The 23,443-nt window shown below is 43.3% G+C and overlaps 1 protein-coding gene across 1 annotated transcript; it reads left to right on the top strand.

Annotated features, from left to right (window-relative positions):
• Nucleotides 1-1,080: 1,080 nt before the first annotated feature.
• Nucleotides 1,081-23,321, top strand: golgb1 (golgin B1). Its single transcript, XM_031313465.2, has 20 exons — nucleotides 1,081-1,376; nucleotides 2,978-3,056; nucleotides 3,652-3,843; nucleotides 3,961-4,074; nucleotides 4,252-4,419; nucleotides 4,538-4,660; nucleotides 5,921-6,034; nucleotides 6,305-7,007; nucleotides 7,112-7,188; nucleotides 9,814-9,874; nucleotides 10,114-15,187; nucleotides 15,274-15,685; nucleotides 15,774-16,007; nucleotides 16,095-16,931; nucleotides 17,080-17,273; nucleotides 17,745-17,904; nucleotides 20,118-20,218; nucleotides 20,303-20,374; nucleotides 21,346-21,433; nucleotides 21,544-23,321. The coding sequence occupies exons 2-20, from the start codon at nucleotides 2,988-2,990 to the stop codon at nucleotides 21,679-21,681; spliced, it is 8,931 nt and encodes a 2,976-aa protein (XP_031169325.1). The 5' UTR covers nucleotides 1,081-1,376; nucleotides 2,978-2,987; the 3' UTR covers nucleotides 21,682-23,321.
• The last annotated feature ends 122 nt before the right edge of the window (nucleotides 23,322-23,443 follow it).

Below are 23,443 nucleotides of genomic sequence, written 5' to 3'. Positions count from 1 at the left end.
ATATCTCACATTAAACTCATTAGTTGCCTCTGTCTGGGATACATTCATGAGGAGCGTTAGCGTTTCTTTCTGGCCAAAAAACTTGCAAAACAGAAGTATGACTTTTAGATTATCACAGGAAAACCTCAGGAAGCAGCATCTCCACAGGCGTAGCCTGAGTGGTAGCTGATTGTTCATTCCATGGTTTTCATTCATGCCACATAAGAATTGGCCAAAATTAAATATTGTGCATGCTTCAGACAGGCACAGATGTAAAAAATAAAACAACCAAAAAAACATTTGGCTGATAGTTTTCAATCCTTCATAGAATAGTTTACATCCTACATGCACTGTAGTGCAATAATGTAATGTGTAAGAGGCATACAGTATATGAATGCTTCCAACATATTTTACTCTAGTTTGCATTACCCTGTAATACATTTGCATTAACAGTCAAATCAGCAGATATGAGTGATGAATGGCAGCAACAGGGTTTTCCCCATTGTGTCTCACAAATAGAAATATAGTTTCCAACAGCATTAATGTAGTTTTCAACATTTTGGAAGAGCTTTGCCTGACAACAACAAACATGGTATACACACATTATGTAAACATACAATTATAACATGAATAAGACTATGTAACAAAGAGCTCTGTTTCAAGAGCTTAAAAAAGTAAAAAGCTGTAATTATTCTGACTTCAGTAAGGCCTCATTTTCCTTCTTCATATTCAGTTTTTTTTTTTTTTTAAGTTTACCCCTTCAGCTCCAGATGCAGTCTTTGTTGTTGTTGTCTTCATTTGGCTTTATGACAACACAGTTAGACAAAGTTATAATACACATTAATTCACTGTGGCTCCATCAGAGCTCTGGGCAGATCTCTCTCGCACCCCCAGCAACACTTTTCCTCTTCCCCCAGTGCAGATGTCTGTAGATGAAATCAAACACAGACACTGTGTAGCGTGCAAACAGGCTGGTCCACTTCACTGCATTGACCATCCACTGCACAGTGCGCCCCACAAAGGTCACAAATACTGTGGTGTAGAAAACCAGCAGCAACAGACTTCTCCCGAGCTGTCTGCCATGGTTGACGATTCGGTTGACGATTAGGTTGACCCTTTGTTCATGTCCTGCCATCATTATACTGCGTTCTGTATGGTTCGTTTTATTTTATGTTTTATTTTTTTTAAATATATGTTTATGCAGATACTCCCTAGAAAGGAGTGGACGCCTGAGAATTTGCAGACAGTCCCTTATATAGCAGATCTCGGCTGTCCAATCAGAGCAAAGGAAGTTTAGTTTCCGGGAATGTTTGGTGATGTGGCTATGCTCTGACATCCATCCGAGGAAATATATCAAATCAAAAGCAGATACATTTACCTGGGAAGCACTCACACAGGTGAGTCAAATGTCCTTTCTTTAAAAAAGCACACCACTTACTTGGCTGCATAACAGAGCTGTCATTCTTAGAGGAAAAAACTCATAGAATCAGGTTTGTAATCCTTATTTACGAGTGACCAGCGTTAGCTAGCTAAGTAGCATTAGCTAACTTACTGTATCGTGGAAACTACACGCAGAGCAAACACCGGGTGTTTTCACAAAGTGTCCTGTTCACACCACCGTTTCTTAATCTTCAAATGTGTCTACTACTCTTTGGAGACATCGCTGTCCAGCCGCTTGGATAGCGTCCCGTCGATTTTTGCGTTAGCTAGCTATAATCTTTGCTGTTCACAAAATAGTGACGCAGCCGCAGTGGAGTGTCCGGCAGGTTCGGGGAAGCTCGGCTCTACCGATCCAGCTCGGAGCAAATAGGTTGGGTTGGGAGGTGTCTGCCAATGTGTTGCTTTGGACATGGAGGGGAAAAATAAGAAAAAATAGAAAATATGGGTCAGTAAAAGCCCAGGTCGTATAGTTTATTTATATAAACATTGTTCTGAAAATTTGTCCGGTTCTGAAAAATAAATAAATTCCTGTAAAATATCCTAATTCCTGTATTATCCACGTATAACCTACAACAATTTAGCTACATATACTCCATATTACATAGTTCCATTTCTAGGTAGAGATGTACTGTTTTCCCAAAATATTGCTTTTCATTCGTTTTCAGGCCTACTTTGTAGTGGGGTTTGAAATGTAATTTGTAGGGCTGCAACCAACAATTACTTTCATTACCAGTTATTTTCTCGATTCATTGATTAATCGTTTGGCCTATACTATTATGGAGAAAAAAACCCATTGCAGTTTCCTATAGCCCAAAACGATTATACGATTTCCCCCTTTTTTGCCTACTTGTATATAAATAATAGTTCTATGTTTATTTCCCCTATCTTTGTTCAGTTTTGTTGTCCTTGTTTTAGCTATGTCTATTTCTATCTCTATTTCTATTGGAACTGTGTGTAACATTGAGAGCAACTTAAAACTAGAGTCAAAGTTTTTGTATGTATTTTTCAAGCCTCACAGTTGAGAAACTGAAACTAAGGAACGTAGACTGGAGAGACATTCAACCGATTGTCAAAATAATTATTGCTCTATCCTTTTGATCTACTAATTGTTTCAGCTCAAGTGTAATGTAACAATCTTGCAGACACTATGTGCATACTAAAGTCAAATACAGTAAATATGCTTGGGATTATGTGTATATTCACACCTTCAGAGGACATCGTCATGCAGCACTTCAAGCTGTTCTTGGCAAAGATGTAGTTAAAGGGCGAGTGTACCGATATACTACATTATATACTGTGCATTACAAACACAAGACATATTTAATTGTAGGCTGTATTTATGCTACTATGAATATAATTAAAATGTATGCTTACATCTGTAATGCTAATTAGCCTGTACACTGATGAAGGACATTGGAGAGATTTTGAAAAAAATAGGTCCACTATTTATCCATAGCAAACAGGAAAGGGCTTGCGCAGGTGCAGCAAAGAAAGGATTTATATGCCAGACATTACTAGGCTGAAGCCTCATACCTTTGATATTTTATTTCCCTCACAGTGCCATCTTTATGTTCAGCCGTCTGGCCACAGTCCTCCAGGAGCTCTCTGGAGAGGAGGGCCCAGATGGAGACCCACAGGTGAGAGAGCAACACACAAACTATAATGAATTATAATGAAGAGTATTGCCAACTGTGTCCCCAGTTTATAAATGAGGAATTGTGGATTTTATGTCCAGTTTCAATGTCCCTGGAGCATTTTATCCTCCATTTGGAGCAACCATTGAAAAAACACATGAGGATGATGAAAGGAAATGTCTGCTTGCCTCTTATCTTAGGAAATAAAGGAAGATGATCCTATCTGTACAGAAATAGGTCAAAGACAGCTTTATCTTTTCTTATCTTTTGACTCCAGTGTGTCTGCACATTCAAGGACGCATTTCTTTCTCTTCCGTTAAAGAAGCACTCCAGTGGTTTATTTTGTCACTTCCATTAAGGTGTGGCACTCAAAAGAGAATGAATTGTCAAAACTGAAGCAGCAGAGGCCACGGTATTCTGACTTTTAGTCCCAAGTTTGAAGCAGCTTCAAAAATGATATTTTCTCCATTATTCATAATGCAGCTCAGTAGCATCTTTCATTGGATCACATAGCCACCGAGGACATTATAGCTGTTTTTACAGGTTGAGTTGGACTTACCATGACAAATAAACTGACCTTATCTGTTTCCTTAAACAGGGCATGCTGGTGCCTCAGCTCCCTGCCGGTGAGGACCAGGCTCCAGTGGAGTCTGAGGCTCCTGAGGAGGCGATGGAGAGACTGGCTCACCTGGAACAACTGGTGGTCCAGCTGAAGGAGCTCATCCGAGACAAAGACACCCAGCTCATCCAAAAGGACACTGAACTGTCTAACAAAGATGCACGGCTCAAGGTAAATAACCTTTTGGGTTCGTTTGCTGTTAAAACTCCAAAAGTCAGTTCACTATATTCTTTACGTCACGTCTTTTATGACTGAGCACGGATGCTTTCTTTTGCTTCATATCCACAGAATGAGAAAGATGAAGCTGAGGCTCGCTTCACCAAACTCAAACTGCAGGCCAAAGCCAAGATGGCTTCACTCAACAAACAGATAACTGAGTTGAAAGGACATGGAGGACCAACAGTAAGTTTAAATCGGATGAAATAGTCTGTGTTGTGCTTGTAGGATTATAACAAATCTACCTCCAGTAGCCTTTTACAGCAAATATCTTATACAGACTAAGATATGCCACCCGCTCACCACAAACTAACAATAAAGCTCAAAGCTTTTATCTGACTTGAACATCTGTTTTGTCTGCAGCAGAGTCCAGACAGCTCTTTTACAGGAGCTGGTGCTGCAGTCGAGGAGGATCTCCAGGAACTTAAGAACAAGCTGAGCGAGGAGGAAGCCGACCGCAGAGAGCTGCAGGAGCGACTCCAGACCACAGAACAGCTCCTTCAAGAGAAGGAATCTGCCCATGCTGCACAGGTGACCTAACCGTGTCTTGAATTACATGTAGCCATACACTGTTAACAAATCATTATTTGTATTTTAAATTTCACGAGAAAGCTCTTCCTGAATGACTTGTTGTGTTTTTGTTTTTCAGTTGCAGAAACTGCAGGCTGTGGTCTGCGAGAAGGACGTGCGTTTCCAGGAACAGATCCAGAAACATGAAGAAGAGCTGCTGAGGGTCACAACACAGTCTCAGAGGGACAGCGAGCTTCAGCAGGTATAAGATCTAGGAGTTCTTTAAATAACTGACTTAGTTTGTGGTTTATTCATTTATAATCGACCCATTCAGCCTCTACTCTAAGTATTTGTTTACGTTTTCTTCTCTTTTTGTTTAATGGTAGAGCTGCAACTAACAATTACTGTGACCATCAATGAATCTGCTGATTATTAACTTGATTAATTGTTTGGTCTAAAATGGCTTGTTTTCTGATATTTTCGACTAACATTGAAAATCTGAAATATATGCAGTTTTCTTAGTCTGGCTATCACCAGACCAAACTCAATCTTTTAAGATTGAATATTAGTCTGGGGAGTCTGCTCTGTATTTTCTCTGCACAAGATGAGTGATCAACGGGCATAGTTCAAATGACTCCGTACGCAATTGGATAGTCCTTCAACCAATCAGACCAACGATCCGGGTGACGTAGCAGCGACAGCGGCATCAACTAATGTTGAATGTAAACAAAAATCTGCTTGGTCGCTTCTCTATTGTCATCGTGTTAAACCCGCCAATAGCCCGCCAGGTGGATAAGCCAGTTTGTGATTGGTCCCCGCAAAATTGTAACGGAAGCAGGATAGATAAAACGTACAGGTTTCCAGCCTGAGCTGCAGGGTGAAATCAAATCGCCGGCAGATTGGGCTGGGTTTACCCAGTCTACAGTTTTCTATCATAGAAGACAGAAGATGAAAACCAGCAAATATTCACATTTGAGAAGCTGGAACCTCTTAAGTTTTAGCATTTTTGCTTAAAAAAATACTTAAATGATGAATCAGTTGTCAAAATCATTGCAGATTGATTTTATCTCTTATCAACTAATTGATTAATTGATCGTTGTATCTCCAAATTCTGGAAAATTTATGTTTTAGACTTTTAACAACAGTTTAATGTCATTGTCCTGTAAAGAAATGTAGTTAAGTCAGCTTTATCTGTATAGTACATAATCACTTTGCAATCTCTACAACACCTTCTATCCTTAGACCCTCAATTCAGATTTTAAAAAACCTCGAGACCAGGCCAAACATAGTCCATGAACTGCAACTTAACCCTTTATTTTGAAATAGCTTGAGCTAAAAAGAGGAATTACCCATTACCCAAGTTGTGATAACTGGCAAATAATTTGCCTCCGTTCATCTCGAGGGGATGAACACAAAAATGCTTCAATTTCCCCACTAGTGAAAGAGAAGGCGATGGCCACACTTCACAGATACACTCACTGTTTATATGATCATTTGGTCTCTTTGTTTTTCTTTCTCCAAGGCCCTGCATGCAGCACAGAGGCATTGTGAAGAGCTTGAGGAGGCCTTGAGCTCTCGGTCCCAAGTGCTGGAAATGCTGCAGCAGGAAGTGAGCAGTGCTGATCAGCAAAAACAGGTGCAGGTCCTGATGAACTGGATGGCATTTGTGTTTGTGCAGCTACTTATAGTGTGTTGGTTTAGAGACTGTTGGGCATATTGGCAGATATTTATAGAGGAGGCTTCAGTTGTAGTGAATACTGCTCCTGCTTAATGAAAAGAGAACTGTTCAAACAGACACACCCCACATCTTAATGGTATGTCATTATTATGCATTGTTTGGCTGAGCCACACATCACACACCCACTCATATCCTCTTTCTCCTTCTCTCTGTTTATTTTCTGCTCAGATCTTGACTGCTCAGTTCCGGCAGATGGAGCAGGAGCTGGCCGAGGCCGCCAAGCAGAGGGAGGAAGAGAGGCAGCAGTGGGCCGAACAGGCCAGCAGGGCCCATGCAGAAGTCGCAGCCCTCCAAACCAGCTTGGAGGACTTGGAAAGAGAAAGAACAGAGGTGGCAAGACAAGAGGGCGAGCTGGCCTCCCTGAGAGAGGCAGAGCATGCTAGTCAGGAGGCTCTGGGAAAGGAGAAGATGGAAGTTGCCAGATTGGAGAGAGAACTGGCTCTGATGAAAGAGGCTGAGCTCGCAGCTGTCCAAGCTAGCCATGATGCTTTAGAGAGCGCCAGGGTGGAAATAGTTCGGCTCGAAAGTGAACTTACATCTATGAGAGAGGCAGTTGTCGGTGCCAGCCAGGAGGCCTCAGAGAGGGAGAAGTCGGAAGTTGATAAACTAGAGCGAGAGCTGGCGTTATGTAAAGAGGAACATGAAGATGTCCAGAAGAAATGTGAAATCTTGGGTGATATTTGGAGACATCTACGTTCTCTGGCTCTTGAGGATGTGCAAGCAGCAGATGAAGTCCCCTTCCCTGCTGACCTTTCCCTGTTCCTGGAAAGTGCGCAGTCTTTTGAGACACAACTGACAAAGCTGAAAGATGAACGCAGTGAGAGTAAAGAACATTGTGCTGAGCTCACACACACCATACAAACCCTTCAGGGTAAGGAAATGTGTCTGTTTGTGTCTGTTTATAAAATTCAGTGTGTTCATGTCAAACCTTTTTAGTTTTATCATGATGTTTTCATATAAATCTCTGATTTTCAGAACAACTTGACAGAAAAACCACAGAACAGGAGGAAACCACTGCCAAGATACAACAGCTGGAGCTTCAAGTTCTATTGGTCAGTGCAAATGTGCCTATTTTACACCTGGTATTAACCATAGACTTTATAATAATAATATAATAACAATATAATGGCTAAGCCTAAAACTTAAAGCCACTGAGGGGCTGCTATGCGGACTTAAACAATCAAACAAACAAACAAACAAACAAACAAACAGTCTATGGCTAGTAGACTAGCTGATGCGCTCTCTTGTACCTGACACCGCTCAATAGTCTCCTGTTGATCTCACAGACTCCAAAAGTCATCGTTGCGTTTTGCTGGGCATTTATTAATCACAAAGTTCTTCATATCAACGTACAAGAAACCATGTGTCCGTCAAGCTCAAGCTCCAAACATTTCATCATTCACATGAGCGTTGCGCACTGTAGCAATTTGATGCGGTCAAAAACTGTTTGTGCTCCTTCGCTTAACAGCACCCCTAGTTACCTGTTGAAGGTTCCTACCTATATAGACTTTACTCATATGCCTACCAGTGCCACCAGTGGACAATTTGTGTCCTACACCCAAACCAATGAAAATGGCTCTTACAAATAATAATATTAATGGACAGTCAATGTGTGACGTCACCCATTGGTTTGTGGAGATCTGCTATGAGTCGTCGAGTTTGCCATTACGGGCGTAGCCATCCTGGTTGCGGATGTGACGATTTTAGACGAGAGGGAGGAGTGAGGGAGGAGCCCTTACACTCTACGTTACGTTACACACTTTCACTGGCAATCACATCATAGCCACGCCCTAAAACACCCCCTGCTTTATCGCCGATTTTAAAATCAACGAGACCATAATTAAAAAAATTAACATCATTCTGTATTGCAGAAGACTTAAAACTAGCGATAGAGACCATAAACTCATTATGAAGATGTTTGCTGAGGTAATAAATCAAGTTGAGGAGTGGGTCACTTTCTCATAGACTTCTACAGAAACCGACCTCCTTTTGCAACCGCACGTGTCTCCCCCTGCTGGAATTCAGGTTTAAGGCACTTCTGCATTTGCAGCACTTCGCCGAACCGGATGCTTTGTCCATTAATATTATACAGTCTATGGTATTAACACATGCTCTGTATCTGTATGCATTATCTGGATAATGGCATCCAATCCACAGGCTTTTGCATTTACATATTAAAATGTGTTATCTCGATTCGGCCTGCGATGGGATTGGATCTAGATATGTAAATTAATGAAATCCCTTTTTGTCAGGAAAGACTTCTAGCTGCCACTTGTAGTTTTTACCAGGCAGCTTAAGCTAGCAGGAAGAGCAGTTAACCTTTCAACTTGCTGTGTGGGTTTTCTTAAAGGTCCTATCACATGCTGTTTTTTTGGATGCTTTTATATAGGCCTTAGTGGTCCCCTAATACTGTATCTGAAGTCTCTTTTATATAGACCTTAGTGGTCCCCTAATACTGTATCTGAAGTCTCTTTCCCGAAATTCAGCCTTGGTGCAGAATTACAGCCACTAGAGCCAGTCCCACAATGAGCTTTCATTAGGACGTGCCATTTCTGTGTCTGTAGCTATTGAGGAGGAGAGGGGGGGCAAGGTGTAGAGTGGGGGTGTGACCTTGACCAACTGCAATTTTTCACTTGTTTTCAAGCCATGATGTCTCTCTCTTTCTCATGGGTGGGCCAAATTCTCTGGGCGGGCAAAGCAGAGAAAGGGGAGGTAACCTTGCTCCTTACGACTTCATAAAGAGAAGATTCCAGATCGGCCCATCTGAGCTTACATTTTCTCAAAGGCAGAGCAGGATACCCAGGGCTTGGTTTACACCTATCGCCATTTCTAGCCACTTGGGGACCATAGGCAGACTGGGGGAACTCATTAATGTTGAAAAATGTTTTATGCCATGGGACCTTTAAGAATGTGGTCATGCTGTACGGACTGCATTCACACTGGCTGAGATTCGATCACAGTGCAAACCTGACCGCCTCCAAATTTGGTCCGTCTGATTTAATCACAGTGCGTTCTGCAATCATTACCTGCTTGACACCATAAATTAGCAGTTTGTTTTACTTGTGATGGGAACTTCAAAAGTAAAACCTTAAATAAGCTTTGTGGTACTCTGCAAGCTTTAACTTCAAAGTTTGAGCCTTCGTTATGAGTTTTTCTGTGTCTCTGTTTATATGATTAAAAAAGGTGTTGACGTGGGAGATGTGGGACTGGAAGCTTAGTATAAGCTGAGGTTTAAGAAGTTAAAGTAGTTCTTAGTAGTCAATCTACAAAGTCAGACAACCGTGTCATTGTGTTTCCCCTCTTTCATTAAAATACAGTTTGCAGAACTTTTATTTTGAGAGCAGGGCAGTCTGACTGGTCTTATCCTCTACAACTGGTCCAGGGTCACAACATGTGTCTGAGTCTCAGACAGGACAGGCGCAGGGTCATAGAAGGACAATACTTCAACTCAGTGTGAAGAAGTGCGTCTAATCCCCTCTGCACTGATCCACTGTTATGACCGACCTTATCCGTCCTTCCCCTCACGTTACAGCCGTATTTAAGAACTATCATAGAGGCCATACAGAGTGTTACCTGTTGTCCCCCTTCTTTTTATACAGGATTTTTTTCTCCAGTAAATGTTTAATCATAATATTGTAAAAGTTCCAATCCTGCTAATTCTCATTTTTTTGTTTCAGACATCTGAAAGAGGGGATGTGACTGAACCAGCTGCACAGGATTTATCTGAAGCTAATAAAGGTACAAAAACTGGATTTGTTCTCCCAAAATAAAATGTATACATTATATGGAAACAGAATCAAATATAATGGTCAAGGTCAGTATGCACATACATACATACATGCATGCATACATACATACATACATACATACATACATACATACATACATACATACTGTATAAATTAGGATGCTAAGTTATTTTTCTGGAAAGAAATGCCATATAATGTTTTTTCTAATTACTTTGTTGACTTCCACAGCACACATACTGGAATTGGAGCAGCAGCTTTTAGAAAAAGACAATGAGCTGGTTGCCTTACAAGAGTCCCTCAGACTGGCTGAGGAGCACAGCTCCAGTGGGGTTGCATCATGTGAAAACTACAGTCGGACTCAAGATCAGGGTCAGGATGCCAGTACGGCCCCCCATGACAGTTGTGCAGCCCCTTCTGACTTCATGGACGACACACAAGAAGAGGACACCACCTTAGTTGCTCAGGACACCTCAGTCCTCTCCATTCCTGCTGATAATGAGAGCAGCCCAGAGCTTATTGGACACCAGTCTGAGTCCCCAGAAGAATCCAAAGGGACCTCCTCAGATGAGATGGTCGCCAGCAGTGATTCAGAGGTGGCCCACAGCAGCTGGACCCTCCTGGAAGCTGTCAATCAAGATGGAGGCCAGGAGTGGCCGTCCATCCTGCAGGACTTTGGCCAGCTACAGCTGCAGTCATGGGAGGCAACGAGCATGGAGCAGGAAACATCCACAGTTCAAGTTGAGTCGTCCTCTGTCATCATCCGAGAGACAGTACAAGTTCATCTAACTCAGCAGAGTTCTTCCACCACAGATGGCAACGTGCCCTCTGGCCAGGTCTTTGCTCAGGCCTTGGCTGAGGAACTTCAGAAGAGGTACAGTGAGCTTTTGGCTGAGCTTCAGAGGCTCAGAGAGGCAGCTGCAGAGTCACAGGAGAAAATCAAGAACCTGGAAGAAGAAACACAATGCCTTGCTGCTGCCAAAGACGAGGCCGAGTCCCAGGCCAATGTTTTTACAGAGGAACTGAAGTCAGCCAGAGAGGAGCTGGACAAGCTCTCTCAGCAAAACAGCTCAGTGGTGGAGAAACGCAGTGTTGAAATGCAGCTTCTAGAAGAACAGTTAGACATTTTAAGCACTCAAAGTAAAATTAAGGAAGAGAAGATCCAGGCCCTGCAGACAGAACTAGAAATGGCTCGTCAAGCTTTCTCTGAGCAGGAGGGGCAGGCCAGGATGCTGAGTGCTCAGCTGGAGGACAGAGAGCTCCTCTCCTCTGAGCTTGAAAGGAGGCTGCAAGACATGGAAAACAGCATGTTGGAATACTCTCAAACATCAGAGCTCAACAATGACACTTTGTCAAAGAAGGACTCTGAGATCAGTGAGCTACAGCTTCGTCTCAGCCAAAAAGAGCAAGAGGTGATGGAGCTCAATGACAGCATGTCTGCTAAACTCCTCCAAGCAGAAGAAGAGAAGTTCCAGATAGACAGTGAAGTCAATAAACTGAAGGGACAGATAGTGGAGCTTGAGAAAGTCAGAGACGAGAAACAGAAAGGGAGTTCTGAAGACTCAGCTGCTCATGTAGATGATGAACTTGGTAGTTTGCGAAAGGAGAAAGGAGTGCTGGAAAGCCAACTGACAACCACAAAGAAAAAGTTGCAGGCTGCACTTGTGCAACGCAAAGAGCTCATGCGGAAGGTTGCTGAATTTGAGGTAGAAGCAAAGAAATGGAAAGAGCGAGATGAAACTGCAAAGGCAGAAACTCCTGCAGACATTCCAGAGGTAGAACAATCTAGAGCATGTGAGCTTCAGGAAATGGAGGCTAAAGTCATTGAACTCGAGCAAGCTTTAAGATCCAAAGAAGAGGCAGTTGAAACTCTTGAACAGAAAATTAGCCGGCAGGATCAAGTTCTCAGTGAGACGCTTGCTCTGAATAGAAAGCTGAGTGAAGAAGCTGAAAACTCTCAGCAGGCTGACAGTTCTTCTGAAACAACTGTGTTACAATCCCAAGTGGTCTCTCTTGAAGCAGAGTGTGAAACCCTTCAGAAAAAAGTTCAGGAGGCCCAAGAATCTCGCAAGGAAACCATCCGCAAAGCAAAAGAGAAAGATAGGCACCACCGTGAACAGCTGAAGCAGCAGAAAGAAGAATACAGCGAGCTTGTGGAACGTTTTGAGGTGCAGAGCGGTGAGCGAGAAGTTCTTCTCACTCAATTGAGAGAATTAGAAGAAAAAGTGAACACTGATAGAGAATCTCGCCAAGAGACCACGCAACTGGCTGAAAATTTGGCAAAGCAAGCAGCAGGTGATTGGGTCCAGGAGGATTGGGTGGATTTTGCCACATCTGAGACGGATTCATCGCAACCACAATCCAGCGATCCAGTTCAGCGTCCTGCAGAGCAGTCTGACCTCCTTTCTGCACAAATGGAGGAATCTGTGAAAGCTCTCAGAGGAGAGATCCAGACTGTGCGGATGGCTAACACAGAGCTAGAGAAGCAGCTGCAGGAAACCCAGACCAGTTTGTCACTGAAGGAGGCTGACTTATTGGAATTGGGCAAAGAGCTACAAGCATTACAGGAAAAGGAAAGACAGATTGATGCACTCTCAGAGGAAATGAATGATCTTAGAGAAAAGTATCACCAGGCTGGGTCTTACGCTGAAAGCCTGAAAGCAGAGATAGACGCTGCCGCCAAAACAGAATCTGCAGATTCTACATTCTCAATTACAACTCTTCAGGCCGAAGTCGAGGACTTTAAGCAGTTCCTCGTCAGTAAGAACCATGAAATCATGGAGCTAAGCCAGCAGCTTAGCGAGCAGAACTCTCTCATACGCTCAATGCAGGACACAGTGACTCAGAAGGATCAGCTAATATTTTCTTTACAGGAAGAACTGAAGGCTGAGCAAGAAAAAACCCAAAAGTTAGAGGTTGAGCTTCCACTGAAGCAAGAGGAAGAAAAAGACAGCGAGGCAAAGAACCAGCAGCTTCAACGGAAACTTCAGGCTGCCCTGATCTCTCGCAAAGAGGCCCTAAAAGAAAACAAAACCCAGAAGGAACAACTAGCTTCAACTGAGAAGCTCCTAGCTGAACTGCAGCAGAAAATGGAGTCAGCACAAGATGAGCTGGAGAAGCTGAGAGCGGAAAAAGTTCGACTGATTGATGAGGTTGACCGGACATTACTGGAAAACCAAAGCTTAGGATCCTCCTGTGAGAGCCTCAAACTGGCCATGGAGGGCATACTGAATGAGAAAGATGCCTGTAAGAGAGAAGTAGAGCAAGCGAAAGAAGAAGCTGCCAGAACCTGCAGAGAATGGGAGGAAAAGGTTCAAGGCATGAAGGACGAGTACGAGACTCTGCTCAAGTCGTATGAAAATGTGAGCGATGAAGCAGAGCGAGTGAGACGAGTCCTGGAAGCTGCCAGGCAGGAGAGACAAGACCTCGCGGCCAAGGTGAGGACGCAGGAGGCTGCGAAGCAGGATGCCGAAAGACGGGCGGAAGAGTCGCAGAAAGAGGTGGATTCAGTGAAAGACAAAATGAGAAAGTTTGCCAAAACAAAGCAGCAGAAAATAATGGAGTTAGAGGAGGAGAATGAGAGACTTAGTGAGATGCAGGACAAGAATGTAATAAAACGAGAGGGCAGGGCTCTCAAAGCTGAGGTGGAAAGACTTCACGATGAGCTGGGGGCTTTGAAAGCTGAGTTGGATGCTACAGTGGCAGAAAGAGACTCTTTAGGGCAGCAGATTGAAGAGTTGAGGGAACAACTTGCCCAAACAGGAGAGAAAGAAGACAATGTCATTCACGCTACTCTGCTTAGCTCTGCCCCTGTTGTAGAAGAGGTTGTCACTGCCCAGCAATCAGACATAATCATGTCCAAAGCCAAGCCTGTTGAGAGTCAGTATGAAGACAAAGAAGAAGACACAGCAGCTGACCAAATAGCTGCAGCGCATGCACCAGAAACACATTCACAACCTACTGAGGAAAAAGAAAAAGCAGAAATGACTGAAAGTGTTCAAGTTTTATTAGAGGATAAAATGAGGGAGATGGAGGCAGCTGTTAATGCCGAGAGGAAACTGTGGCAGGAACAGGAGGCTAGACTCAAAGCTGAGCTGGCCTCTCTTGAGCGAGATCTTCAGGAGAGTAGAGAAAAGGAGAGCCTTGTGGCCTCTCTAGAGAAGTGTCTCCAAGAGGGCAAAGAGAGAGAAAAGAGCCTGATTGAAGAGGGTTCAAAGAGGGAAGCCCAGTTCAAAGAGCTGCTCAGAAGCCTCGAAACTGAGAAAGATAACCTGGAGGAGCGTCTGATGAACCAATTGGCTCAGCTCAACGGCAGCATCGCTGGCTACCAGCAAGAGGCAGCAGACAACCGGGAGCACCTCGCTGAGCTGCAGCGGGAGGTGGAGAGGCTGGAGAGGGAGCGTGCCGAGCTGGAAGCCGAGGCTCAGAGTGAGAGTGACCGGGCTGCCAGGCTGGAGGAGGACATGAGGCAAGCCCAGAGAGAAAGAGCCGAAGCTGAAGCAGAGTCTGGTAAGCAGAGGGAGCTGGAGCAACAGCTGAGGTCTGCTCAGAGGGTCCGAGAAGGCAGCCAGAGCAGAGCACGTCAGCTGGAAGAACTGTTGAGGGAGAAGCAGCTGGAGGTCCGTCAGCTGCAGAAGGACTGCATCAAGTACCAGGAGAGGATCAGTGAACTAGGTAAAGAAGCTAAGGCGCTGCAGCAAGGCCATGAAGAGCTCCACAACAAACTAGAACAATCCCAACTGGAGACTTCCAAAACTGTTGAAGACCTGAAAAGGACTCAAGCAGAGTTGGCTAGCTGCAAATCTCAGCTGGATGAGGCTCAGAAGAAGGCAAGCGAGGCTTTAGCTGAGAAAACGACCCTTGAACAGAATGCCCAACAGAAAGAGGCCTTGATGAAAGCAGAGGCAGAGCAAACCCTCGACTCTGTGAGATTTAGGCTTGGAGCCGAACTGAAGGAGATGGAGCTGAGACTGGAAGAGGTGGACCGAGAAAGAGACAGGGAAGAGGAAGCCACTCTGGAGGCCCGAGAGGTCGCAGAAGCAGCTGAGAGACGGGCCCAGGAGATGCAAGCCCGTCTGGACGAGTCTCTGGCCAGGCTAGCCGCTTTCTCACGCTGCATGTCCTCTCTGCAAGATGACCGTGACAGAGTTTTGGACGAGACCCGACAATGGGAGACTCGTTTTAAAGATGCTCTGCAGGGTAAGGAGGCTGAAGTTCGGGAGGCTGAAACACGGGCCAAGGAACTGGCAGAACAGCTTCAGAGAGAATCTGCCCTGAAAGAGGAACTTCAGCTTTCAGTCGACAGGTAAAAACCTTCTCGCTGTATTTGTCTTATTTCCCTGATTATGTTCTGCTTTTTTTTTTAGCTCAAAACTCACATTTTTCTTTCAGACTAGAGAAAGCAAGCAAAGATTGGCAGCTGAAACTGGAAGAGGAGGAAAAGAAAGTCACAGAAAGCAAAGCTGCCCTAGAGGAGGAGAGGAGCAAGCTTCTGCAAACTACGACTGAGCTGCAGTCTGCACAAAATGAAGCCCATGCTCTGAAAAATGAGGTGGAGAGTCTCATTCAGAGGGCCAGAGCTCTGGAGGAGGCTGTAGGTCGGCTGCAGGGTGAAGTCGACCAGGCCAGGACTGAGCTAAGGGAGAGGGAGGCAGAAGAGAGGCGGCTGTGTCTGAACGTGGAGCAACTAGAGACAGACCTGAGGTCCTCTAAGGCTTTGACAGAGAGTCTGCAGACTGAGTTAAATGAAAAGGAAAAGAGAGAGGTGGAAATGCTGGGGGAGAAGGAGCAAGCTGTTACTCAGGTTTTAACACGTTTTCATCTACAGTACATGCTCTATATTGTTCTCGGATGACACATTTTTCACCATTCATGTGTGTTTTGTGTCCCAGGCTGCAGAGGAGGCTAGAAAGGAGGCCGACAGCAGGGCACAAGAGGCTGAGACGGAGCTGGAGCAGAGAAGAGGGGAAGTGCGGGATCTGGAAGAAAAACTGCGAAAGGCAGAGGAAGAGAGCAACAACAGAAAAGCCAGACTGGACTCTTTCATGAAGGCCATGGGCTCCTTGCAGGATGACAGAGACAGAGTCCTCAACATGTACAAACAGCTGGAGGAGAAACACCTGCAGGTAATGCACAAAAACCTAAAGCTTATAATATCTGAAGCTGAGCTTGTTTTAGTCAATAGCCAATATAATATTTATATTGTGTCTCAGGTGATAATGGAAAAGGACGGTCTGATCCAAGAGGCGGCAGGGGAGAACAACAGCCTGAAAGAAGAGCTGCGCTCTCTGCTGGTCCAGAGAGACGACCTGTATGCTGAAAAGGCCCAGCTGTCCGCTCAGCTTCACGGCTACCGTAACGAACTTAACCAAGTCCTGAGCATGAAGGACTCCCAACACAAACAGCTTCTGGCAGCTCAGCGAGAGCGCATTGCCTCTCTGGAAAAGGAACGCGATGAATTGGAAAGTCAGGTAAAGAGCGTGAGCAGAGCCAGAGAGACGGGAGTAGAAGCAGTCAGAGTGGAAAGGGAGACTCTTAGCCAGGCTGTTGACGTTAGGACAGCATCACAGGTGATAGATGCTCCCGGTGCAGAAGTTGAGAAGCTGAGGGAGCAGCTGCAAGCAGCGAGAGAACAAGTGGAGGCTTTGGAGGAGACGCGACTCAAGGAGAGACAAGAGCAAGTGAGCAGGAGCAAAGAGCTAGCTGAGCTGCGATGGGAGGGAGGTGTGATGCGGACAGAGTCAGAGAGTGCTCAGGAGAGGGTGGCAGAGTTGGCCAGAGACTTGCTGGCTGTCGAACAGAATCTGTTACAGGAGAAAGAGGCAACGGCGCAGCTGAGAGCAGAGAACCATTCATTCTCAAAAGCCATGGCCTCCCTGCAGGACAGCAGGGACCAGGCAGTAAGCAAGGTCCAGGAACTGAGCCGGAAGCTGGAAGAGATGAGCAAGGCTGGTGGCCACGCAACACACAGCAGCCCTGGAGGCTCCACTGGAGAAGTGTGGGGGCTGAAGAACGCACTACAAGCCCTGCAGAATGACAGGGAGAGACTGGTGAGTTACATGTCACCATAAATATCAATATTTTAGTCAGAAACACACAGATAATCACAACTCTCCTGGCAAAGAATATAAATAATGATGTGAGCAGTTGTATTATGTTGTCATATATTTTTCTCTCTTTCCTTCTCTTTGTGTGCAGCTGGAGCAGCTTCAAACCCAGTCGTCTGAGCTCAAGAAGCAGAAGTCAGAGCTGGCTCGACTGGGAGCAGGAGAGCTGATTAAAATCAGCCAGGAGCTGTTTGAGGAGAAGAACAAGAATGAAGACATACTGGGTGTCATAATGCAGCTAGAGAATGTGGTGGAAATTGGCAAGCAGGAAATAGAAACACTCAGGTGAGCCACAGAGCCAGATTTATGTCATCATAGGGCTGGGCGATATGGAGAAAATCAAATATCACGATATTTTTTACCAAATACCTCGATATCGATACCGCAACGATATTGTAGGGTTGACTAGTGGTGCTTTCACAAAATATTTACACAATGAGATTTTTGATGAATAATCATCTGTAATGTGGATATAATGATTAAGTGGGTAAAGGCAAATAATAGAACAGTCTGGTAAGTTCAGAAAATGACATAACTTTACTGTAATGCAGCCTTTAAAACCAGGAAAAGACACCACTTATGCCATATTACGATATTACAATATCCAAAATCTAAGACGATATCTAGTCTCATATCACGATATCAATATAATATCGATATATTGCCCAGCTCTATGTCATCATAGTCACTGTTTTGACAAAGCAAAAGGGCACAAAAACCTTTTATTGCATGTTAATTTGTCATGTGCTTTATTAGACTGGAGCGTATTGACTGGATGGCTCAAGCAGAGCAGCTGAAGCAGCAGACCCTCGCCACACTCTCGGAGAGGGACCAACAACTGCGGCAACTCACCGCCATGCTGGAGGAAGCCCGCACACACAAGCCCAAACTTCAGCAGGAACACTATCAGAGAGAGGTTAACATTTGCATGTACTAATGACTGTAATGGAAAATAATAGTCTGTGCATGGTGGCATTGCGAAAAGCAGTAGTGTTGATTCGGACTTGGGACCCCTGACACAAATACCCCCAGGTTATGTGTTTGTGTCATTCTTTGTCTTTTAGTTCCACATCTCATACCACATTGGGAATAAATAATTGGACCTTCAGTCGTGTTAGAAGTCTTAAAGGTGCTGTAGGTAGGATTGTGAAGATCCAGGACTTAGCCAAAACATTTGAAAATCAACAACTTCTCAGTCCCTCCCCCCTTTCAGGTTAAGCCCAAAACGGTCTCCTAAGCCCCTCCCCCCACAAGGGACAATGAATATGTGTGCATGAGCAGTGATTGACATGCAGTTAGACACGCCCCCGGCCCTGATTGGTGCATCTAAGGGACTGTTCGTTATTTAATTAAGGGGCCACCGGAGGAGTTTTGTGGCCTCTAACCTAAAAAGACGTGACCCTCCCCTCGTCAGTAATCATTTTTCTATGACCCTCCAAAACGATTTGAAAAAGAGGCATGACCCTCCCCTTGCGTGCAAGTTTGCACTTAGCAAAGAAGTACAGACACCATTTGATTTTTACAGCTATGATGTACAGGAGTTAACCTCTGCATTCTCATCTTACACATCCCACTCCTCTGTTATGGTGTGGTGGCCATTTCAGTAGATTTACTCACTAACATTGTTGTGGAAACACAATAAGCATGGAAACTAAATGCACACTTCATGCATTACTGCATTACTTCAGATACTAAGTTACTCCTCTAGTAAACTAGTATTCATATGAAATAAAACAATAAAACACTGAGACCATTCAGCAAAGGACGCTGGGATATAACCAATTCAACACTGGTTGCTATGGACTTGTCACTAGGCTTCGTCATTGTATATTTTAGAACATAGGTAAAGCTGCCGAAGCTGAACATTATATTCCCAAACATATATGTTTATTTTTAAAGCAGATTTTAAGTTACATTGTAACAATTTAACAATTCGTCCTTATGAAATCCAATCGCGGCACGGCTGTTTTGGAACGCAATAGACAGATGCTTAAATTCAACTAAAATGTAACCGTGAACAATCAGAGTTGGACCTACAGTCTGTTGAGATGCCTCTCCAAACTCACCATAAAACGTTAAAACACGTTGAGAAAAAAAAGATCCCTATTTTGCCGTAATCCAATGACACGAAAAAAAGTAATCCACAGCGATCAGTAGATCCACAAACAGAGTCACGGTGTATCCAGCAAGGCCGATACGAGCGTCACATTCACCAGCCAGCTCCAAACAGGTGAACGAGGCCTCTCCACTTCGCTGTTTAAACAAAGTGGAATAAAGGTATAAAAGTCCAAATCTACACAAAACCCGCAATCAATTAGTAAGCTGACATCACATTTATATACGTGGCATTTAGGAAACCTTTATTGCAAGGTTGGCACGGCAAGATGTCCAGACTAGTGCAACAGTAACTTTCGTTTTTTGCGTCCTGCTGCTCCCATCGTCAGCCAAGTAATATTTTTTTTACTAAAGCAGTATATGAAATCAGATGTATTAACCTACCACCATTTAGTTGTTTTGTGTTATTTAAGATATTTATAAAATATCTGGTCATGCCAGATGTAATTATTCCACTCATTTTTTAAACAATGCAATTACCTGTTTGAGCCACCAGGGGGGGCAGTGCTCCTCCTGCCCCCCCAGCAAACTCCGCGTATGGGGTCAGACCATCTGCTAGTGGGCCGAGACTGAGAGCTACATGGATAAATATGCACCAAACAAGCCACTTTGAAATTTTGCTCTTTTCATGAATAAAAAAGTTGGGTGACCCCCCCACCCAGACTAAAAAATGTTGGATGACCCTCCCCTTAGCATAAAATAAAAAGACATGACCCTCCCTTATTTTCCTCCGGTGGTCCATTCCATAAATACCGAACGGTCCCTAAACAGGGAGCTGTGGATTTTTGCAAATCACACTACAGGCTGTAGGTGGGGCCAGAGGAGCCGGATTTTTTTTTTTAAATTACCTGCTTCATGTAGTTCTACTGGAACATAGGGTCAGTTTCAGCAAATATGACAGAAAGGTAGTTTTAGAAGTCTTACCTACTGCACCTTTAATTGGCCCTCCAGAAATTTGGCTCGCAGAAGGCATAATATAAACTATAAAATCATCAGTCATTATCTTCTCTACAGGGCACAGAGGAAGTGGACAGTGCTCCTGGAGCCCCACAGGAGCGCAGTGGCCTGGTAGACAGCCCTGCATACGAAGCTGAGGTCAAAGAGCTACAGAGAAGGTATAGTATAGGTCAAACCTTACCAGAAATACCGTTACAAGTATTAAACTCAAGTATAATCAATGTTAAACTCTTTTGAATCAGGCTGGATGAAGAGATGCAGCAGAGGGTGGCTGCTGAGGAGCAGCTAATGGACACACAGGATCGACTCAAACGGTATCAAATGTGACAAGATAAAGGGAAAGGGAAATTAAAGCTGCTATAAGCAATGTTTTTATATTAACAGTAGGTTAAATGACTGTAATATGAAAGGGTGGCTAATAGTGAAAAACTTACAGAGTTATCATCTGACTGCAGTTCTCCTTAGCTCTACAGAGCTATTTTTTAAGGGTCATTTTTTGGTTCTTCGGCCCACTTCACTATTTTGGTTCACTCTAACCACTCATCAAAGTTTTTTGCAGGAGGCAGATGTATTTAGCAACAAAAGCTCTAATGAACCCACTGTACAGTACACTACCTTCTCAGCTACAAACTACAGACACACAAAGTTAGCCACTAGCTGGTGAACTAGTGGAGCATTTAGCAGCTAAAGAGCCAGATATTTCCCTCAGGAGTTGCTGGAGACCAAAACAAAGCTAAAACCGTAAACTGCTAGATGTGTAAATAAGCAATGGTTTGCCAACAATATCAATTTAGAAAGACAATATGTCAGTGTTTTGTTTACAGCTTGTAACCTACTACAACTAGAGTATCTTCACATTACGAGTTTTTTTTTTTTTTTTTTTTTTCACATTATTTATTTATTCATAAGTATTTTCTCGATTATCTGTTTGGTCCATCAACTGAAAATAGCGTAAAATGTACGTCACAATTGTACCAAAACCAAGTTTAAATCTTAAAATCTTGCTTTGTTTGGTCTAACAAACGGTCCAAAACCCAATGATACTCAAATAATTATAATAGAAGGCTCAGAAACATTGATCATTAGATTGTTCTTGATTAAATGTTTTAAATTGTATAATGTTGAGACTAATGATCATGTTCTGTAATAACAGTTGACACACAGTTCTTTCAATACGCTTTCTGTTGTTTTTCTGCAGGTGAATTATTCATCTTTTAGCTCTGATAAATTAGTTTATTTACACAATATGACAGCTAACATCCATTTTTATTATTATTATTATTAGTCATAGCCAGGCTAAATGGCACCCTACACAAGAAGAGGATCACTCAGAGACTGCTGTTTTTATCGAGCCGGAAGGAGCTGTCACTCGAGTAAGGCGCCACTAATGTGCTGTACCACCTCATCTGTCATCTTAATAACTATGATAATAGAGACTTATGAGCTGAATGTTTCCCGTAACCTTGTCATCTGTCTCTTGCAGACTCGGAGAGGTGGCCCGGGTTTGATGCGGATGCTCAGAGTGGCCTTCTGCTCCCGCCAGCGTACCCCTCTGCTGTTCAGCCTCTATCTGCTCACTGTGCACGTCCTGCTGCTGCTGTGTCTGGGCGGATACCTCTGAAACCAGCTTCCTTTTAAACAGAAAAAAAACCTGACGGACAAGAGAGAGAGCTAGAGAGAGGAGGGGAAAGAAAATGGAAATATGACACAGACCTAACCCAAGCCATCAATATGTTTTATTTTGTAAAAGGGTGTGAAGGATCTTCTACACCCAAATGTTGCACTTTACAGGACTTCATCTTTTAGCCAAAGTATGTAGATTTATATAGGATGGTGTTGTCATTGGTTTTAACTATATTGCTCTTGTATGACTTTGAGGGAAACCTTAATTTATCTTTTTTTTTCCCCCACCAAAACAAGTTCCTTCCCGAGACCATTTTGCAGAGCCATCATCTCTGCGTCCGGAGCTTAACATCGGCCAAGATGATTGTGATTGGATTAAACAAATGCAAACAACCCAACCAGGAATGTGTGTGTAGAGGAGCCAGACCTTACTCTGCAGCGCGGTGGACTGGCGAGACTTGCGTTAAACACGTTAACTACTCCTGAAATCTTAAAAAAAAGATATTTATAATAGAGTATCAACATATGCTCCCCGTATTCTTACCGTACACTTACCCCTGTTTGTAATCAAAAACATACATAACGATTATATTATAATAGTCCCGAAAATACACACAAACACATTAGGTATGCTTTTTCGACAAGGCAGCATAAATCATCAGAACACCGGCGGTGTTGCACAGTATTCTGTGATCAGGTTATATTTTACCTCTGAGCAGTTGCCTGGCAACCTGCACTGACGCTAGAAAAACTGAAAATTGTCTCTTTGAGATAATGTGTTAATTAGTCATCTTTAGAGGGGCTTTTAGGGGGATTTTGTTACCGTTGGACAGAGTGAGCCTAGTTTATTAGAGTGGTATCAATCTTGTAAGCATATTTCCCAAGATGTGGAACAATTCTTTTAAGATGGCTTGAGGTTCAGGACGTGCTGTTATAGCCCAGTCTCTTCCTCTTCTACTCATTTCATGCACAAAAACGGAGCACAGTGCAATTTCTGTTCTTACACATTCCTATTGTGTTTCCTTTTCTTTTCCTCTTATATAAATCACATTTAAAAAAGGGAGCATTATAGTGATATTTGTACATATGTACTTGTATTATGTATGTCATCTGGATGTTTCCCTCTTGCATATCCAACAAGATTTCCTGTCCATGATTCTGTTGCACAGATTTAGATTTTACAGTTTGCTCTGTAGTTTTCTATGGCAGATGGAGCAGTTATTCTGGTGCAATGTTACCACAGTGTGGGTTCATTCCAGAGGAGAAAGACTGCTATGTTTTCTAATGATATCCATCCCATTATAGACTAGTCTGATGTAGCATAATTTATTGCCCATAACAGTTAGAATTATTCACTACCTACATATATATTGACATCATCCTCTTGATTCTTGTTTATTTAATCGCTCACTGTTGGTGAAATGATCCCTCTGTACTCATCTTCTCTATCCATTTCTTATGTTCTTTATATCTTACACACACTGAAATATACTGTAAATAACTGTTACAAAAGGGCTGTATAGAGAACTAAAATGTAATAAAACTGTTGGTGGTTTAGATCAGGGACCAGGGACAGATCTTGTCAAGCATTAATTATTTGCTTATTGTATCTGTAGAACACAAATGCAGACATTGGGACTTATTTTTTACTTACAGTAGGACTTTTGTTTACTGTTTTTTTTGGGCTCAGTTCATTTTTAACACAAATTGTCCCTTTTATGTGTGAAGTAGTTAAGAAATGGGTATCATTAATCAGTGAT

This window comes from Sander lucioperca, chromosome 20, assembly GCF_008315115.2.
Source record: "Sander lucioperca isolate FBNREF2018 chromosome 20, SLUC_FBN_1.2, whole genome shotgun sequence".
NCBI lineage: Eukaryota > Metazoa > Chordata > Actinopteri > Perciformes > Percidae > Sander > Sander lucioperca.
This window is presented reverse-complemented; position numbering and strand designations above follow the sequence as displayed.